This window comes from Pieris rapae, chromosome 14 (assembly GCF_905147795.1).
Source record: "Pieris rapae chromosome 14, ilPieRapa1.1, whole genome shotgun sequence".
In the NCBI taxonomy this organism is placed as follows: Eukaryota; Metazoa; Arthropoda; class Insecta; order Lepidoptera; family Pieridae; genus Pieris; species Pieris rapae.
In genome coordinates, this window is record NC_059522.1 from 1,531,554 (window position 1) to 1,553,321 (window position 21,768).

Below are 21,768 nucleotides of genomic sequence, written 5' to 3' on the forward strand. Positions count from 1 at the left end.
ATACAATAGTTAAATAATTATATGTGAGGACATTGTATTCCTAGAATAAAACTACGATATAATAGGCAAGTTGGTGATCAGCCTCCTGTGCCTGACACACGCTGTCGTGTTGGGTCTAAGCCAAGACTGTTGTTTGTTGAACGTTGGAGCGAATTTTGAATGTGAAAGAAAGTCATGTCACAGCCAGGGATCGAACATACCACAAGTAAGAGAGTTAACTCTGCTCTGTATGCTTTGTGTTTCTGGTGCTCTCTTAATATCCGTAGCGCTGATGCCACCACATTGAGGGGAAAACTGAAACAATCTATTTACAGGAAACACGATCTAATGACGTCTTTATTTCACCACGAACAAGGATAAAATTCGCTGAAAATTGTAAAATCCAATGGAAATTTAGACATAATATATTAAATACATAGGTTTACAATATAATATATAAGTCAACACAGTGAATTTAATAAATCAATATTGGTCATATTTTCCGGCGGAGAAATCTAGAATATATCTTGCATTGGGATAATTTGATTTTGACGGGACAGTAAAAGTAAAAATGACGGACAGTGTATTGCCAGTTCTTTTCGTTTTACGCTCTTGATTTAAGAACTGGCAGTACATTTAGAAGCTTTTTTTCATGTTTATAAGTATTAAATGAATAATGTTTTGATATTTCTAAATATATTTATCAAAGTACACTACATCACTATAAGTATTTAAAATTTATCTATTCTAAATTTCAATAGTACGTCAATTTTACAAAATTAAAAATATGTAATACACATCTAAAATGAAGAAAAACAAAGGCTGTTATAGGCTTAAATGGTCAAATATATTTTGTGTAATATTTATAATTTTGAAGGTGTGATATATGTAAGAGTATATATAATTTAAAAATATATGTACCGATGAAACAGTGAACTTCGTATCACCTTCAATTAATGTGAAAACTTAATACAACATTTTTCAAACAGACCGAATTTAATGGCTCGAAATTGTCGATAGTTAAAATTTGTTGGGCACGCCAAGTCGATCAAGATACATTTCAATCTTTTCTTAAAGCCATTTCGACCCTCTATGTCTTCGCTGTAGATAGATAGATGGAAGAAAAAAAACATAAAATACATTTATTTTGGAATATAAGATCATCAAGGTACACTTATTCCACGTCATTAAATTCGAACCTGTAGGCAACCCTAGCCTCTATTTGTTCATAAGTGTACTATGAATATAATATGAACACTATTTATATTTGATTCTATTTTAATATTCTTTCGTTTAGTTCGTTCGGACTTTAACATACAATGATTGCGAGTTTACAAATATTGTTTTAAATGTCTAATTATCTCTTAAACGCGACGATTATTTAAGAAATAATATTTTCGTTTTGTTTCTAAATTTCGGTATAACCTTGATAAAAATCACAACATTTTCCATGGTAATTTCACTACATAATCTACATGGCCTCGGTTGACGAAAAAACTATCTAGCGTTGCCATGATAACCATGGTTTGTTCATTAAAGACAAAATATTGTTAGATGATATTGTATTTTCACAATTAAGCTGATCTTAGGTTTAGGACGATTATGAAACCATATAATATTTATGTATAATTTTAATTAATAACTATCACAGACTAAGAATTACATGGTAAGAAAACTCAAATTAATGTAAATTACTGGGTAAATCCACAGATTATTGTTGCGATATAAATCTCGACTGTATATCACAAACAAAGGTGAAAATAAAGGGTTACTTATATGTATTTTTGTATCATAAAAAAATAAAAATAAAATTTTGTCTAAATATAAATTTAGGGGCCCACCCTTAAGAACCCTTGCACCCTTAGGGGCATGAAAAATAAATGTTGTCCGATTCGCAGAATTAAGTGATATACACTCAAAATTTTACGAAATTTATATTTTAATTTTATTATATTAGATTTTGAAGCTACGGTGTAAAAAATCGATTATATTTTTTTAGCAAAACAATTATCTAAATCTAATAGTTAATCTGAACTAAATACAGTTGCTATTAGATTTCTCAGTAATAACGGCTTTCTGACCTACTGCTCCTATTCGAATGTTTTTTGCTAGTTGAAAATTTGCGCTCTCGCTTATACGCCGTACAAGTTTTTGCATAGTTTTTTTCATATGTTTTTATTTTAGTAGAACACGTCATATATAATGTAGATCATAGCTACGTTTTAGTTTTTTGACAAGTGATACTTGGTTTTTTACTGTGATGCCTAAATCGTATTGCAACAACGGAAACCTAACGTTTATTTTACACTTAATCTAAGATTAAAATTCACTTCAAATTAATTCAACAATAACAATAAATAATCTAATTAGTTATCACTAAGGAGTTTAAAGTTTTTCTGTAGCGCATAAGTAAAGTTTTATCATTTTAAGTGAAGCGCCATTTCTGTGGCATAGTCTATAATGATTATCTGTGGCAGCGTAACGTCACCCGCTTAAGCGGCAAAATTATTGTAGCAATAATAAAAACAAATGGTACAATCTTAGAAGTTACAATTACTTTATCAGTCATATCAATGTAGTCATTTCCTATATAATTTCATCACATTTTTAAAATATATTATTACGTTTTCAAATTCATATCAATTGTAATGTGTCACGCAAATAATCATTAATAGAATAATATTATTTTCTAAAAGTATTACATTACGTCGATTTTTAAAACTAGTAAGAAGATCTGTTAATGTTTTTTTGTTAACTATGAGTCTTGATTGAAATAAAAGGTGTTTTTCCTATACAATTCTAGATAAATTTTTCCCTATTTACTTCGACTGACTATTTACTGACTGAGAGCAGTGTTGGCCTAGTGGCTTCAGCGTGCGACTCATACCTGAAGCAGTGCACCAATGGACTTTCTATGTGCGCATTTAATATTTGCTCGAACGGTGAAGGAAAACATCGTGAGAAAACCGACATGTCTTGGACCCAAAAAGTCGACGACGTGTGTCAAACACTGGAGGCTGATCACCTAATTGTCTATTAGATTTAAAAAATAATCATGAATATTCAGAACTCTGACGCCAAGACCTAAAAGAGGTATTATTACTTCGACTGAATTTCCCCTAACTATAACTCCATATCTAAGTATTGATGAAACATATTATGTAGACAACAGACTTTAAAAGAACAACCATTTTACTAAAAACAATGTTGTGTTTACCTAAATGCAAATAATAATGTGATTCATTAAAAATATTTTAGGGAAAATTTGATTTGCGTCAACAAAGAGAATAGTGGTTAAATTGTGATTTCCTTTTACGAAATATGGTTTAATTTTACTGCGGTTTTCGCGTCGATTTTTCCCTCTTCAATATCGTATGGGTTATACCCTAGAATACATTTCTAATATATTATTCATATGTGCGATATTCCTGGTAAACCTATTACCTTAATAAATAATTTAACGAAATAAGTTTGAGTAATTATTATTATTAATTAAATATGACACGATCTGGTCTTATATATATTTTTGAGGCCTTGTTGTATGTTCAAAGAATATAAGAGATTAAAAAAAAAATGGTGACTTTTGCCAGTAAAATACTCGAAGCAGATCTAACCTAAGCGTTCGATCTACCAGGCTCGAGAAGATTTACCACTCCTTATATGGAAATTGTATCGTTTTTACATCAAACCCACTACATGACAGGGAGCAGTGCAGCAGAGCAGTTATCTATAAAGATAATATATGAGATGATGAGAGTAATATGTGTTTGAGTGTAAATGTATCTAAAATATACGGATATTATTATTAATAATTCTATAGATGCATTTGACTACTCGGCATTTAGATATACGAACTTTAAGATAAATTATAATAATAATAAAGCCCGTTTAATTTCCAATCTTGACGCAAAGATAATATACAGCTTATATTTTTTTCATTTTATTTATACTGTTGTATCCAACAGCTTTTTCCAACTAACTGTGTCCATGGCTTTCTTTTTCCATTCGCTTCCTGTTACCGCTTCTATTTCTTCTATCCACCTTTTTATGGGGCGCCCTGTTCTTCATCCCCTTGGTCCTTTCCAAACTGTTGTCTATAAAGTCCATCTTTTATCTGTGTATCGTGCTATATGCCCCGCCCATTGCCAGTTCTGTTTTAGGGCGTTGTTGTTGTTAAGACTTGTTGTTAAGATATTATTATTCCAAATTTAAATTTCGAGTCTTAGTCAGAGACAGTGTCGCATTTGCCAGATGATGAGGAGGACATCAATCTTTTCTAAATTACGTAATAAATACCGAACGCCAAAGTTAGTTGGCGCCAAAATTCGACTTTCGTTTTCAAAATTTTGGCTGATTCTATTGAAAATCGGTCCAACTTTGCGTCATGGTTATGTAAGGTTGGAGGTGTGATCTTTCCAAGGTTGTTTGACGTGGGGCAAAGATAAGGGCTGCCGTTTATTACTCATCAGCAAAAATGGGATGCCTTAACTGTTTTTTTTTTAAGTACGTTTTAGTACTAGTGGATTTGATAGATTTTATCCTCTTCACACGTAAGAGTGTGTTACGAGATATTAAATAGTTATAATATATATAAAGAACCATATATATATATATGGTATACATACCATATAACATGGCCCAAAGATCACGAGACTTTTGACCTTGTACTCGTGTTTACTCGAAATGGCAAAACATGTGTCCTCTATAAACTTGATGCGAAACGAGAATTTAGTCTAGAAAAATCTAATTTGTTGCTTTTTGTTGACATAATATTTATATGTTGTATTATATGTTGAGTAGTTTTTGAATCTTATACTAAGACACATTAAGACTGAGTTTCCATAGGTTTTATGTTTTTCAAAATTTGGATTTAATTAGTACGAAGAATATGGAGGTGACTGTTGATGTTAAGTGATGAAAAATAAAAATATTCATATAGGTAAACAAGTATGCTTATGAGGGTCAAAAAAACTTAAATTAATTGTAAATTTACATTTACTGCCAGTTCTCAAATCAAGGGCGTAGAACGGAATAGAAGAACTGACAATAAACTCTCCGGCACTAAACTCCAAGTTTTTTCTTTTACACCTTTGTAAGGAGCTGCAACCATTACACCATGTTCCATATTGAGTAATCAAGAGTAATAAAAAAAATGTGAGCCGTCACTGGACGCCTGGCTGATGTGAAACATCGACATTATTTTGTAAAAGTAATATGCAGAAAAGAACAGACTGTGATAGGAACTAAATATGTATATCATAATGATAAAATAAAATATTACGATTTTTTTTCCAGATAACGATGACTATTTGTTGAATAAACATTATTTTTATTAAATATTTTTAATATGAAATTTACTACTGCATTTAGACTGTATATAATATAGCGTGGCGACGCGTCGCCACGGCATGCGTCGCCACGCCAGAAATCAGTTTTACGTGCGGCTATAGATGTTTCACATCAAAATAAATTAAAAACAAAGATTTGTCCTCTGTTGTGAAATGTAATTTTTTACATAAATATCTGTATTCTATAAAGGTTGCGGGCCGGCAACCACAGCGGGCGCGGGTGCAAAGCGCTTCGTTGGTCTTTTGCGTTAGGGTCGAAAGAACAGACCGCGTACCAATTCTTAAAAAGTCCGCCACCAGCGAGCCTCCTGACGTTCAAAAAAAAACGACATGTGACGTTTAAAAAAAGGCTCGCTTTATCGTACATTCAATTGGAAGCTGATTTAAAAATTGGCGGATTCTTGTAACATCACTTTTCAAATCTCAAATTGCTAATAATAGGTTATGGATAAGATAAGACTACAATGTTGTCATAGTGTTATGGTTTAAACCAGATACAATAATCATGGTTATGTTAAAAGGTATCCAAACAGTTAAGATCACTAACTCGCGAAGCACGATCGTTTCGTCTGCAAATTTTAAAGTTGGTCGAATTTAATTTATTTTTCTAAGTATATGTCGATATGTTACATTCTTATTCAACACAACGGCTTTCGGTTAGAGAGATAGTTAAACGTTTTTGACGCTGCTTTGTTTCAATCAAAACGATATCGATCTTTAACTAACTGCCTAGAGATTTAATTAACTCTCTGATTTAACAACTTTACTGCGACATATATACATCTTTAAAAACTCTTCTGTATATCTTAACCTTATTCTATTTTAATCAATCGTGTCTTGTGTAATTCTTGTATTTCCTTTATTTTTTGTATTGCATCGCTATTCATGAATCCGTAAGGTTAGCTTTTTACTTTAAGTTTTTTTTTGTATTACTTTAGATTAAAGTTCTATATTTTTTATAAGTACATAACATTTGGTTAAATATTTCTTTTTATTCGTTTTTCTCTTAATAATTAGAAAGGTTAACAAAATGTAAACAATCATCGCCCACTTGAAGCCAAATTGAGGACTTTAGTCTTACTACACTCATAAATTATTGTAGTCAGTATATATTTATTACTTTTTCAGTAATATCTAATAGGCCGACTGTGGTATTTAAGATTCAAGAAGTCGTCGCAACCACTTCCCCAATTGTATGTTGGTTATAAGCTCAGTTGACACCCAGCTTCAAACAGAGTTTCATTTAACATACTGCAGCTACAGGATTGGATAGAAAATCTATATCAAGAGTTTGTTTTTTAAGTAAATCAACGTGTCATTAAATTACTCTAAAAAACCCAAATTACGCGCAGAAATACACTAATTATGATACACAAAATTCTTATCACCAATTAATTTAAGTACAAGCACTTCACACAGTACTTTATAACTTATCTCTTCGATGTTAATCTGTTGTAATCGCTAAAACAGAAATCACTGTTCACTTTTCGGCTCGCTTGCATATATATATATATATGCATGGGAATGATCGAAGTTGAGAATAAAACATTTGAATCGGTTTAAAATAGTATTTATTTGGTTAATCTATCAGCCGTCGTAAAAGTGTCAATGTCAAGTCGAAGTGTCTCTTAATTTTTCAAATACATGCGTCATGTGTTCCTTTTTAACAGTTTAAATTAAATTGGTTCAAGCACTATGGTTTATATTAATATAACTCTGAATTGTTTCTAATCGAGTCGATAATATGGCTTTTAAAATTTGATTACGGCATACTACAGCTAACATAAATTATATACAATAAAAAAACAATTATACTAAAGATATAGCCAAAGATAACATATAATATATACAAAAAGTATCATCAACATCAGGTAAGCCATTCTGCCCGGATTCCCCATGTTACATTAAAGACAGGCCGGCAAAAAATCAGTATTCTGACCAGCGTTGACCATAGGCTATAAGATTGACAAATGTCATGGAACACATACAGACAGACAGAAATCTGAGGTCCAGACCTAAATAGATTGTAGAGACACTGGTTTGTTTTAGTTATAGCACTGACAAGATCAGACCTAATAACGAATGTTTAATTTTCCAGTTGATGAAACGTCTTCGTCAAGTCGTTGGTCAGCGGTTGTTCGAGATGATCATGAAGGCCACTTTCTACGGGCAGTTTGTTGCCGGCGAAGATCAGAACAAGATTCGACCCACAATCGAAAGGTTTGCTAGAATTTTCATTTGTCCTAATATTATAAAGATTTGTATGTATGTTTGTAACGAATTGGCTCAAAATTACTGTACAGATTTTAACAAATGTTTCACCATTTGAATGCTTCTATCACTGATTAATATAGGCTATTTTAATTGCAAGAAAAAGGATACCTACCTAAACTATAATAATGTTACTCAAGGTAAAAAATAATTATAATTAATGTATATTTTCCGGAGTTGATCGTCATACATTCTTAGGATTCTTTCAAAGTCGGTTTAGTAGTTTTTGTAAAGTATAAATGAAAACCAATACTAGGCAACCGTTGATGGTGAAGTAGGCCTTGTCGTACCTCTACTAAATCCAGGAGGTGCTAGAGAAGGAGCATCGGGGCCCTAAAAATGATGCGAGTGACAGGACCATAGCAAATGTAGATCCATGGTCTCTGCCTACCCCTTCGGGAAAAAGACAATAAAAATAAAATATTTTTATTAAAATTTGTTGATGATGGAAACTACATAATTGACTGAGTTGTAGCCGACTTGAGGCAAACTTTATATTCTCTATTAAAAAAACGAATTTTAATCACTTAACGATAATTCACTACGTATAACACTTAACATCAGGAGTGTGGCCGTGTTTTTTTAAACATTCTGTATAAAAAAAAAACAAATTCGTTTTAAAAAAATCGAATTTTAAAATTCGCGACAACTCTTTCATATAACATTGGCATTTTAAATTTAGAAATGTAATCGTGTTTATTTAATAAGCTTATTATATAGATAATAGACTTACAATGGATTATCCACATCGTGATTTGTGCATATCTTTTGATTACAGTTTTATCTGTCGTTGTTTGGAAATAGCTTCTGTATCTCGTAAGCTGTATAATCATACTTCAATAGTATTTGCCGCCAATTTCGATTTTTTTTAACATGCAAACAGGCAGGAGGCTCATCTGATGTTATGAGCCAACGCCCATGGACACTACCAATGTCAAAGCCTCGTTCATGTGTCCCGGCAAACTATTTTGAGTTAAAGAGTAGGAGCAGCTGACAGACTTCAACTCTATTTCATATATCTTTTTTTTTCCCTTTGGCTCTAACACTGTCATATATCTTTAGGCAAGTGATCAGTCAACTGTCACTTATGAATTCCATATTTCAAATCCGATTTGGACAGACTGAAGTCTCTTGTCACCTTAGACATACTGTGTTATGTGTTGGTGTCTGTGGTTTGATATCTGAGAATTACACTTAAGTATTAGTAAGAATATAATATATGTGTCCATTGACAGGTTGCGTTCATTTGGTGTGAAGTCGATTTTGGATTATTCGGTTGAAGAGGACCTGTCTCAGGAAGAGGCTGAGAAGCGCGAAGTAAGGTAAAAAGAATTTTAATACTTGATTCTTCTATCATTGGTTAGTGTATTGATTTCCGCTGTCACGCTAAGGATGTTACGATAATACCGTTTAATTACTGTACCGGTTTTTAATTTTATACGGCACATAAATAACAGGTTTAGTCACATCACTAGCCGCTTTGAGTCACGTGATAGTAAGTATGCTTTAAATTAGTTCCAGATAGGTTAATTAATGTCTCTGTTTTAGTTAAATATTCGGAAGGTATTTCATTTGTTATGAAGACTGACTCAGAACTTATTTGCACCATAGAGTATCTCTATGACATTTTTAATTTACTAGTCGCTGTCAAATTATGGAGTCACAGAATGAAAAAGTGTTTCAATTGTCATTACGGTATATATTATGTCAGTACGCGCGTACATATATTTCTACTATTTTCAGGATTTTTGAAATACATGTTTCTATGAATGTTATTAATTAATGTTTTGTTACCACTGCATTATTTTAGGAATTTATCAGTCGGCATCCAAAATAGGGTAACTGATAACTGATAACGGGTAGGTGTGAAATCTATCAATAAAATTCGTAAATCGCGTTCGCTGCAGAAACTATTGACAATAGAGCAAAGTGATCTACTACATTTTTATAGAAGACATCAATATCTACAAATATGTAGTTGCATTTAAGAGTGTTTTGGCTTGAGAATATCGTAACTGAATAAATGGGGGAATCGCAGAGCACAGTTAAATAAGAGAGTACAGTAATTCCTCCTATAATACGGTAGATTGGTTCCGCGTTATAGGAATCGCGTTGTAGGAGTATCCTCGCATAAGGCGCTTGTTTCATGCCATATAGTGAAATAAGTGCGTACACGTCATTATAAATGTCACACATAAATATAACGTGTCAAATCCCCGCAATATATGGAGACATACTCTTTGAATACGAGGGACTGAATAATAATATGAAAATGCGTTTTAAGCGTACCGAGTTCTTGTTGGAAATTCGCTAACATATTTGACACGATTGTCTTAGAACGAGACAGAAATAGAGTTGTGTGCGTGGGCGACGGAAAATGTCGCGGTAATTTTTCCCATTGTTTGAGTCATAATGAAATCGTGATATAACCCAAAGGCTTCAGTAGCCTTGTAACGTTCTCAATTGACGATAATTTACGAAGACGTAGCATTTTTTTCGTTTGAATTTCATTTGTTCTATGAAAATATTATCAAGTATAGTTTTACGGTTAGAATAACTTTATTTCTCATATGAATTAAAAAATTCGCTTACTGAGAAAAACATTACAAGACTAAATAATTATTACTAGAACGAACAGAAGGTATACCTATACAAAAATTCACAAAACAAATTTTTGTTTTGTGAATTTTTGCAGATTATAATAATAATAAATAAAATAAAATTTTTATTGTTTCTCAAATTTTTAACATCATTAAATGAGTATGAGACAACCCCCGTAAGTAGTCAAGAGACACTTGTGTTGGGGTTGGCTCGCTACTTCCCTTAACTAAACAAACTTTAACTAAATCTAAATCTAAATTAACTTAATCTATGAATGTGTGAATGTGTGTGTATGTGTGCATGTGTGTGAATGTGTGTGTATGTGTGCATGTGTGTGCTGTGTGTGAGCGAGTGTGCACGCTGTCAAGTTCATAATACGGCCCGTCTCAAACTAGCGAACTCGCACCAAAATGTGCTCAGTTTCCTCGTATGTTAGAGTTCTCAGCCACCCTACTACAACCTTTTTACAATCATACAAAACTCTATGATGAAGTCGGAGTTTAGAGTTCAATTGGTTGTAAATATATGCAGACTGACTCGCGTACTGACGGCTGGCAAAATTTGAATGGACCATTACGGAGCGGGCCACATTACCACTCCGTCTTGTATCCTGGCTAGCAGAATTAAAAGGAACACATTTATGCAGATATAAGGTGACATTTAAAAGATATAATTGCCTTACCGATAACAATCCACTTGATCTGTACAAGTTAACTGTGGGATATCGATATGGTTTAAAATACATCACTTTTATTAGAGACCGCTGCGCTCTTTCCAGCTCAAGAAGTTTAGTTTTTGTGGCACCACCCCATACTGGTATGCAATACGTAATTACTGATTGAGCTAATGCAACGTAAACATTACTCAGTATCACAGGAGACATCACATGGCGTAGCGTCTTGAAAATCCATATCAATTTCCTGACTCGTGATATAATAGTAGAAATGTGTGAGTGCCATGATAGACATTCATCAATAATGATGCCCAAGTATCTTGTAGAGGTAACTTTCTGAATAATTTGACAGTTGCACTTCTGTGTATAGTGGTCCGCACACTCATGTATCCCAGATTGTTTCGTTGTGTTTTACGCAGATTTAATAAAAATAAAATTTGCCTAATTAAACACTGTAAAAAAATTCGGGAGCAGTTAATAAAAATAATCCGCCATACAATCTATTGAATGTTTTGTCTCTATCACTCCCGTGTTACTTTGTCAATGGCTAAATAGCACGAAACATATACGCGAGAGATTTTTATAAGATATTTTTTACGATTTATTTTTATTATTTTCAGTGGCAGTACAAGTTCACGCTTGCCTGAAATGCCTAAGAATGAGGCAAAAAATTTGCAAGAACTGCTTTTGGCTGGGTTTTTATTTTTTATTTTTCGTTTTTAGTTTTTTTTTAGTACTAGAAGTATTGTTTATTGATTCGTTGATACTTTTTTTTACTAGATACAGTAGTCTTTACAGTAGACGTAGAAACAATATTACATTTTTGCTGCGTTCTATATTTAAATATTTTGACAAATATGTATTACATCACTAAAGTACACTTCCGTAGACCATAATGTATAGATCGGAGCATAGATAATTCATACAGTACGATGACAGATATTACGATTTAGACGTAGCGTTCTATATTTAAAACTGAATTTAAAAATACTTTAATTACACATACACGATAGATCAAACCATAGATTGTGTATGATTAGACAATTGTCTGATCACGATATTATGACATCATTACGACGTGTCACATAGTGTCGTAATACGCATCATCAACGATGATGATAATAAAAGATAATTTCTATAATAAATTATGAAAGTGGCGGTTTTAAAATTCGAACGATTTTTTATCCGTATAAAGGTGGAATTTTCAAAAATTGATAGACGACAATGTGAATGGTTGACTTTGACACTGATGTGTCAAGTTTCGTAAAAATATATTATTTGATGACTATTTATTTTATATGAATATAAGTACAATTATGAGTGTCAAATTTTGTCATGCTTGAGAATGTGTTTGTCAAGGCGGGGAGTTTTAAAACCTAATAGAATGGCACTTAGCGACAGCATACAATGCATGATGATCGACACGGCCTTGTCTTAGATTTTTTGTAATTTAGCCAGAGTTACGTAAATATTATCCAAACGTGCCAAAACTCCAAATAGCTTTTAGAACGTTATGACGAATTTTTTTGCTTTTTGAATTCTCCTATATCATAATTAGTATATTTCTGGTTTCAACCGGTGCCCCATCACAAGTTTTGAAACTAAAAATGCCATGGGCTGGTTATGTAACACGATACGCAGACAACAGACAACAATGGAAGTACCACCCGGAAGAAAGAGGAGTGAGCGAGATTTAATGACTTGATAGAAGTAGCAGGAAAAGACTGACGTCGCTAAGGGTTGGTGGAGGCCTTAACCAGGAGGTCCATATTGATATTTGAAATGGAAATTAAGACCGTGGAAATGCAAAAGTCTTTAATTATTATTATTACATTCCTGTTTGTAATAGTTTTTATATTTGTCATAAATTATCAATTTGTTGACAACATCAACCATTAGGACCGCATGACATTTTAATTATTATTTGTGAAGTCATTCTGAAATGATTCTTTAAGATTATTATAAAATTAAAATGACGTAATTTTTGGCACAGCAAAAAAAGGTATCGTTTGCAAACATCATGCTTGCATACAAATATATAGCTAAATACTTAGTTTATTATAGATATGTTTACGAGTAAAAATAGCAGCATTATTCAATGTCTAATAATATCACATCACTTGTCACTGTGGCACGGAAGATTGATTACATTGGTATCAAATAATGAATGGATGGAATTTTTATTAAAAATTCCATCATGTATGTGATAAAGGTGATTAGCACCCGGGTTCTATCTAGACGTTGATCTTTTACCACTGTTTGGGGAACTGACTCCTATTGCCTGGAGTCTCGTTTCTGAATCTTACTAGAAGTTGATAAGTGTATTATTGGCTCGTTGGGTAGAATGCCTAGCGAACCCTGAGGGCCCATCTTAGGGCGTGTGATGGGCTGAGGTGTTTTTAGTGGGTGGGGTCTCGCTACCCCCCTGAATAGCAGAGGGATTTGAGTGTAGATCCAGCCCCACAGTCCCCGCGTCAAGTTCGATATTCTTGATGTGGGCCTGCATTAGTGAATTTCCACCTCATTAAAAAAAACTGTATTATTGGCTATTGAAGCCTAACAAACTTTTTATAATTAAATTGCAAAAACTTTTCATAGAAGGTTTGTTAGTCGTACTACGATTCGTAGAGATTAAAGTCCCAATATTAAAACCAATCGTTAGTCGTTTTAGTATGGTGATCTGGGGCGTGGAACATATGTCCATGCGATAACGATCTTATATAGTCGATGCGTACGTCAAATTACATAACATTCAGTTGAACCATTTAAATGAAGACGTAAATAGTTATTCCAATGTATATATATCCTATCTATCTATACAGTAGATCCTATCAATCTTCCTATAGTGCCATCTCCTTTGGTGATCATCATGGCTTCTTTAATTTTTGATGGCGCGTTTCTGACCAATGACTCGTTTTGACAAAACCATTGTCAAAATTTTTTCGTGACGTGTATCCGCGGCCAGGTCTCTTACCTGCCAAATCGCTTTGTTTATTTGAAGAAGCTCGTAATTCTTGGTCTGGAAGATACTGCTTTTTGCAGTAAGACCGCCCATTTACATTAATGTAATAATAATATAGCCTTTATGTTTCAAAACTCCGTAATTTTAATATATATGATCTTTAATAAATTTTGGCTCTTGGCAAAGGCCTTCTCTAACCCTTTCAACTGTTCTTTTGCGACTCTTCTGGCCTGCTGTTAGTTTCAGTTCCTCCGATCTGTTGCGTTGTCGGCATTAAAGACTAATAAAATTATATGTTATATGTGAAATGGTTTTATTATTTATATCAGGCGCAACTTTTTTCGTAGTTTTGCTTGCACCCATCTACTAAGTATAATAAAATATTGTATCTATTCGAGATAGATTCTCCTACTGATTTTTATGCATATTATAGTAATTAAAAATTTGAATGACTAAATTTGACCCAGGAAGAAATTAATTAAAAAGAATAAAACAAACGGGGTGAGCTAAATAAAACCGTTTAAAAAATTAGTCTCTTATCCCAAGTTCATATGTACGATCCCCGGCTATGGACCAATGAATTTTCTTCCTATCGATCGCAAAGATCGAAAAGATCGTGAGGAAACTGGCTTACCTAAGCTACCCAAAAAAAACATTGAGTGTCAAGTACAGGATACGGATCACCTTCTTATTATACTATATATACTATTAGATTGACAAATGATCATGGAACAGATACAGAAATCTGAGGTTAGAACCAGACCTTGAAAGTTTGTAGCGCCACTGGTTTATTTAATTTTTATACACATTTTGTGTAAATTACATTCGTCTATAACACGAAAACCGGAGGTATATATTATATTAAACCCCAAAACCTCTGTAAATAAATGCAATCCTATACAATAGAAAGAGTGTTTTACTTGGACTTGGAACTTGGTTGAAAATCTTGTGTCTGCTTTGAGATTAATGGTATTTTTTTTCTGTCTCGAAGCTGTATCGTTCCCTTAGTACTTCGTAGAAAAACAGTTCATTTTAAATATAATTTTAATATCACTTGTCAATCAATTAGTGTGCAAATATATAATCGTATTACGATATCTAATAGCTCCCAGACTATTATCATACGTAAATCTAATCACGCCTGGGTTTTGTATGATAAAAATTTCGATAATTAATAAGCATTTATATACGTTTATCAAAACGTAGTTTTTCTGAGTCATAGTTACGTTACGTCTCGACTCTATCATTTTATCTTTTTTAGATCTAGACAGCATATAGTAAAAATATTGATTATTGATATTGATTCTCTGAAATGTGGTGCATTGGTAACCATGGTAACAAACTAGTCAGCCGCCAGCCAACTAAGGCCGTAAATAAAATATTTATAAATGAGTTTCCTGTAAAATTTTCAGCGCCTCCATCTCTGTTTGCGGTGACACCGAAGAGGAAGGTCAGCTGAAGCAGTACCACGTGGAACAGCGTTTTGCTGACCGTCGTTACAAGGTGACCAGCGCGAGGACCTACTTCTACCTCAATGAAGCCTCCTGCGAGAAGAACATGGAGGCTTTCCTTAAGAGTATCGACGCTGTTGCTGGTGAGTAGACGAGGGCGAGTGGTTTGTTGGGTTAGGTTAGTGTTGGCCTGGTGGTTTTCATTCCAGTGGTCCATTAGTGATTTTGTGGACGTAGGCTTGAACCCCTGTGCACTAATGGACTTACTATGTGCGTTTTTTTAAATAATACTAGTTCCAAATTCAAAGCTAAAAAAAAGTTTTTATGTTCAGACTATGTATCTATATATATATATACCTACTTAGTAATATCTGACTTGGTTAAATATGATTTTAAAATATTTTGGGAATGTTTTAAGGGTGGAAAACATAAGTTATATAAGCATAAATTATTAATTATTAATAAAAATCATAAATTAAATAATTGAATTTTGAAATAAAAACTGTTCCTAGCTATAAATTTGATGTATTATGTTAGAAATTGCCACTTTAGTAATTTGTTTCACAGCTGTTGTTCAAGGTCCGATCTTTGGTCTGTTTTAAAATTTGTAAAGTTTTTACATGAAACGAAGTTCAAGTACACTTTGTTTAAGAACACATGATATTCGAACGTTATCGCAAATACTTGAATTTTATTTTGTCGGACATACTCTGCATTTTTCAGCAAACAGGATGTAATTGTTTGTGATAAACTGCCGAGATTCCTATCGGAACAATAATCTGTGGGTTTCCCGTGTTATTTATAATAATTTGAGTTTTCCCACCATAACTTTGCGATATCTTTTTGATAGCATAATTCATTGATTGATTGTGTTGATCAATCATATCGGTGTCGAGTATACATATATTATATATGCGCCCGTTATGTATATGCGTTATCTTTTTCGTGTGTAACGATTATGAAAGATAACCTACAGTGAGCTTAATTGTTAAAATTGTATATTGTTTTGTCTTTTACGAACAATTGGTTACCATGACAACGGTAAAATGCTTTTATGTCAAACGAGGTCATGTAAAAGTTTGTCATTACAAGGAAGGCTAAATCTATAAGCGAAGTTTTTTGCTCGAATTGGTGGGCCCATTGCTGTGCCCCCAGATATTATTTTCCTATGCCCCATATTATATATCTTATATAAACAAATTTTAACTATCGAAAATTTCGAGTTATCAAATTCGCTTCAACTGACCAGGGAATGATTTTTCATATTTCATACGCGCCTTAATCCGGGTAGAGATATATCTGTAGCTTCATCATCATCATCAATAGCTGTATAGCCACTAGTGCTTGATGACACAATTGCCATCACAATCTACTTCGTGATTCGTGCATCCAACTTCGAATTGTTTCGAGAACTACCCATCTCACCAACGCAGACTAAGTCTACCTGGTATTCTCTTGCAACCAGGCTGTGACAACACTATGCACCTTGAGGTTCTGTCCTCAGCCATTCGGTGCATACCCAACCACTGGAGTCTGCTGCATTTTATGAATGTTGGTGTCGTCATATAGTTCTTTATTGAATAAGCAAAATCACCATCACCATCACCATCGTCCAAAATAGGGCCAAAGATTCTTCGAAGAATATTCTGTTTAAAAAATGGAGAGCAATCCTTAGTAAGGCTTCTTATCTCTAAGTTTATCCATTCACATGACACCATGCGTGCTTGTAAGGTTCTTTGACCTGTCCCTTATTCAGTAGTTCGGCCGAGTCACAAAATTCTTTTTGGTATGTTTGTCAGTATGTCCTCTTACCCTACACTGCTCACGTATCTTTCTATTTCCTGTCTTACTCTATGTCACATCACACAAGGGTTTATTGATAATGATATATATAAGAGACTAATAACTGGTTTAAAACTAATCTACTTTAATAATTGAAGATATGAAAGTGTCCAAACAACGTAGTCTCTAGTAAGGCAAAACACTGTTTTTGTGTACAATTTTCTGGTTAATCTAATTGGAATTTTATGATTTACAGGTATCACAGAGAGCACGGGTTTGATGGCTGTAAAACTGACAGCTCTTGGAAGACCACAATTACTTGTAAGTCAATATCACACATGCAGACCCTTAATAAAAGTCACCCAAAATATTCCATCTCGGGTGATAGGATACTATTTATAAAGAACAGAGACTATAGTATGGGCATAAAGGTAGAAAGGAACATAATGTAATAGTCGTAAAAAGTATTGCAGTAATATAATTATTACGAGTGATTATGAGTAGTGCATATTTATATACTAATAACTAAGACAGTATTGTAAATTCTTTTTTTTTAAAACAACCGAATTCAAAAGCTCTTTAACACCATTATGTTTTATTATCCTTTAATAACATAGGCGATATTTATCTTAAACAATAAAGACACACAGAAAGTGCCGCAGGTACAAAACAGAATCAAGTTTTTACTTAAAAAGTACTAAGTAAATATAAACTATAATGGTAGTCTTCTATTTTTTTCTATTTGTTTCCAGCTCCAATTGTCCGAGGTGATTATGCGTGCGCGTAACTACATGCAGCAGATAGCGGGTGGCACAGGCAACGTGCTGACACATCACAAGACAATAGAGGACTTCCAGAGGTACCTCGGAGAGCACTCCAGCAAACCGGAGGTTCAGGACTTCATGAAGAAGATCACCTCGGATAAGGAGGGGTTAGTAATTATTGACAACCTTGATTTGCTAATATTATACATTTACTTTAAACATAACTTTTAAAAGTTATATTGTATCTACCCGCATTTTTGTTATTTAAAAAAATATATAACAAGTATGTATTAGGCCACATTACTGTTGTATTATGGATTATGTGTTATAATTATTGACAATTGAGGGATGAAAAACATTTTATATATTTATTGCATAAATTAAATGAAAAATGTAATGTACCCTCATTTTCTGGTCCGAAGGATCAAAATACGTAACTGAGGGGCTTAAAGAAAGTCAGTGAAAATGTTTCAGTATGCTGCATTTATTCCCGTGGGACCGGTCAGTGACAACTAATTATTATCGTAAGAGTTGGATCACTCGCTAATCGGCTTTAGTTTGCTAGATTCTATTTATTGCTAGTTGAGAACTTTGCTCACAAGTTGTACCTAAATTATAAATTAATAGTCAAGTTCAATTAAAAATCTGGACTCAGTAATAAAGTTTTCTTTAAATGTATGTGCTGGGCTAGAAGTATTTGCTGTTTATTTTGTGGTTTCTTCCGTGTAGCTCGTCACGCAGTCAAAACTATTACTTTTCGATTTGGGTCTTTGCTAAAACGCATTTTTGAACGCGCCAATTTTAAATGATATGAGTCTAACCTAATTGGTACACGTCATAGTTTTCCAAAGTTACACATTTCAGTTGAGTAATACAATATAATTTGAGTATTTATAATCAACAATGTCCAATACACGGCCATGTCTGAATCACTATCCTACCTTCTTTCCTCTCTTTTATTCCCTACCTCTCTTTATTTTCCTACTTCTCTTTTATTCTAAATAACCAAACTGATCCTTGTATTAAGTCCCTTAACATATAGAAATTAGTTTTTCCGTTCATCGGTTGATTAAAAATTTCTTACTCATGACATTATATGAATTCTTGCAGCATCGTTCACTTGTTCCCCTGGTCCAACATCCTCGACAAGGACATGAATTTATCGGACTCCTTCCGGGTGCCCGACCCCAAGACCGGACAGATGCGGCGTCTCATCTCGCAGATCTCGCCCAAAGAGGAGGAAATGTTCAGGAACATGCTCAGGAGAATCAACCACATCATCCAGGTATCGTAAATTTTCTTAGTGTAAGTCGCTGTACGGATGATAGTTTAAACGTGACAACGTAATAACAAAACATTGATAAAATTATTGCATACTTAGTCTTTGAGTTATAGAGAGATAGATGCAGCGAAAGCGTACAATGAGCGTAACGGAACAATAAGCGTCACGGGACAATCATTCGTGTTTTTCGCGTTCAGCCAGCATTGATTGATTTATTAGACGTTGTCACGTCAATAATACCATTAAAAAAATTAACGGTTAATTTATTCAGTCCATACTTAAGGGACTTTCTGTTTTACGCTATTTTATTTTTAGCTAACCCAACATATGCATATGTAATACTAACCATATCAAATTACAATAATCTATTACAATACTTTTGTGTTTTAGATTTGGGATTCAAGTAATACGTTATCAACACAGGGGCGGGTTTCTTTTATTTTCTTATTTGGTGTTCATTGTGTCATTGGTCATCTTGTTTGGTGGAATGGGGGAGGGGGTGCAGTAAATCTGCTTACGTAATATTTAATGGCCCAATGCTAAGCACCAATGTCCTTTATCCGTAGGCTAGGTTACTAGGCTCCTACAAAAAATGTTTTTTTAGCTAACTCACAATTCATCAGCAGTTCCAGATCATGTTCATAATTTCTGAATTTTCAGGTTGCTGCTGAAGCAGATGTGAGGATAATGATAGATGCCGAGCAGACATACTTCCAACCTGCCATTTCCCGAATCTGCTTGGAAATGATGAGACGCTATAACAAGGTAAAAATTTTGAGCAACTTATTGACGAAAGTTTTTTAGAAAAAAAATATTAGGAAAAAATGTAAAACTGTAAACGAAATGGGATTGGATTGAAACTAATATAGAACTGATAATTTCCATTAAAAGTGATTGCGAGGATTTTTTAAATTATTTAGCAACTTATATTTATCAAATTCTTAACATTAATAATGTACGGATTATGCAATTTTGATACGTTTTTTCTTAAAACTATCAATAAAAGCCGGCTGTAAAACTCAAGTGCATTGCCGGCTAGCTTTTTGACAATGTGAGTGTCCATGGGCTGTATCGTATGTAATGACAGGAGAGATTCCGGCCCGTTTGCCCCCGTTGCCCCGTTCTAAAAAAATACCAAATATTCATATTTCGGTAACTCCATTGTTTTTGTAACGTAACGTTTCGCTTTTGGATTTTCGTACACATATACATATAAAAGATACTTTAAGTTCAAAAATTTATAAGCCACCGGAAAAAATAAAAAAAAATAATGAAAAACTGGAATTCAAATAATAATTTTAAAAAAATCTAGCTGATTTTGATTGCCCCCTTAACAATCAAACTAGCCCCTGTGGGGCGCGGGCCCCACGTGGGAAACACTGATCCTAGTCATACACTTTCGTGACGTACGAATCTTTTGCTGGAGTTGATAATTTTTTCCATATTTTTTTTTCTTTGTATTAAATCAAACGTCACAGGTGTACTACACAAAATTTTGCCAAACTGCCTGACTAGGAATCAATGTCGTGGCGAAGTGTCCATAATTGAGAAAATGGTGTACTGTTAATTGTTGTTCTATATATAATTGTATTTGTTTTGATGTTGAATCATACTATTTGCAGGGAAGATTTGTGGTGTTCAACACTTACCAGACGTACCTGAAGAACACCTACAATGAGATCGTGACTGACCTGGAGCAGGCAGAGCGTCAGAACTTCTTCTGGGGGGCCAAATTGGTGCGCGGTGCTTATATTGAACAGGTCAGTCATATTACTCTAGTCTAATATTAAGGTTTTTCGATTGGATGGTAGATGGCGCTGTTAAGCAGAAACATTTCCAGTTTCTGTTACAAGTTAGTAATGTGAATAAGAATAATACTAGAACTCAATAAGTATTAATTCATTAATTAAAGTTTACCACATCATACATACTTTATCTATGCTATATGTTACAAACTCTTTTATGTGAAAAGTTTGACAAAAAATGCAATTGAACTGTGTGTGAGATGAAATGAAAATACCAGATTTTAGTTAGCAGAAAAAAAACAGCAAAACAGGTGATAATTTTTAAACAGATTAGGTACGAAATAGGCACATTACGACCCCTTCTTTAAAACTGATCATGTATGATTTTTTTATAGTTTTACTATTAAATTAGACTGTCAAATAGTATTTTAATTATATTTTAACGAATGTATACAATCTTAGATTTTTAATTATTGTAAAATATAAATTGTTTTGTGGTAACTTTACAAATAACTCAATAGATGGCGGTATAATACAGAAACACAAATTTCAACAATGGACATTAACAAAATAATAATACGATAAAATATTCTTATCCTGCACAAATGTAATGTTATTTAGTTTAGTTATAAGGTTATTTCTTCTTAGAAACGTTTAAATCTTTAAATGAAGTCAATTCAACTAGCAATATATAGAAATAGCGATTAGAACTTATTGAATTATGATTTGGAGTAGATTTGGATTGGACATACGCACTATATTATTTTAGCCTTTAATTCAGAGTCGAATGATACTTGACAAGTCATTGTCCATTAATTTTTATGATTCCTGTGAATCAAAACACAAAGAAGCAATAATAATACAAAAATAATTGTAAGAGGGCTGATTTCTGCCAGTGGAAATAATAGTT

The 21,768-nt window shown here is 33.3% G+C and overlaps 1 protein-coding gene across 1 annotated transcript in view; it reads left to right on the top strand.

Moving 5' to 3' along the window:
* The window catches only part of LOC111001140 (proline dehydrogenase 1, mitochondrial), a 33,300-nt gene that overhangs the window by 5,536 nt on the left and 5,996 nt on the right, over nt 1-21,768 (top strand). The window contains exons 2-9 of the mRNA XM_022270863.2: nt 7,426-7,547; nt 8,834-8,920; nt 15,247-15,428; nt 17,324-17,388; nt 17,820-17,998; nt 18,942-19,116; nt 19,774-19,878; nt 20,736-20,873. Coding sequence (XP_022126555.1) covers nt 7,426-7,547; nt 8,834-8,920; nt 15,247-15,428; nt 17,324-17,388; nt 17,820-17,998; nt 18,942-19,116; nt 19,774-19,878; nt 20,736-20,873 — 1,053 coding nt within the window. The remainder of the gene's footprint in view (nt 1-7,425; nt 7,548-8,833; nt 8,921-15,246; nt 15,429-17,323; nt 17,389-17,819; nt 17,999-18,941; nt 19,117-19,773; nt 19,879-20,735; nt 20,874-21,768) is intronic.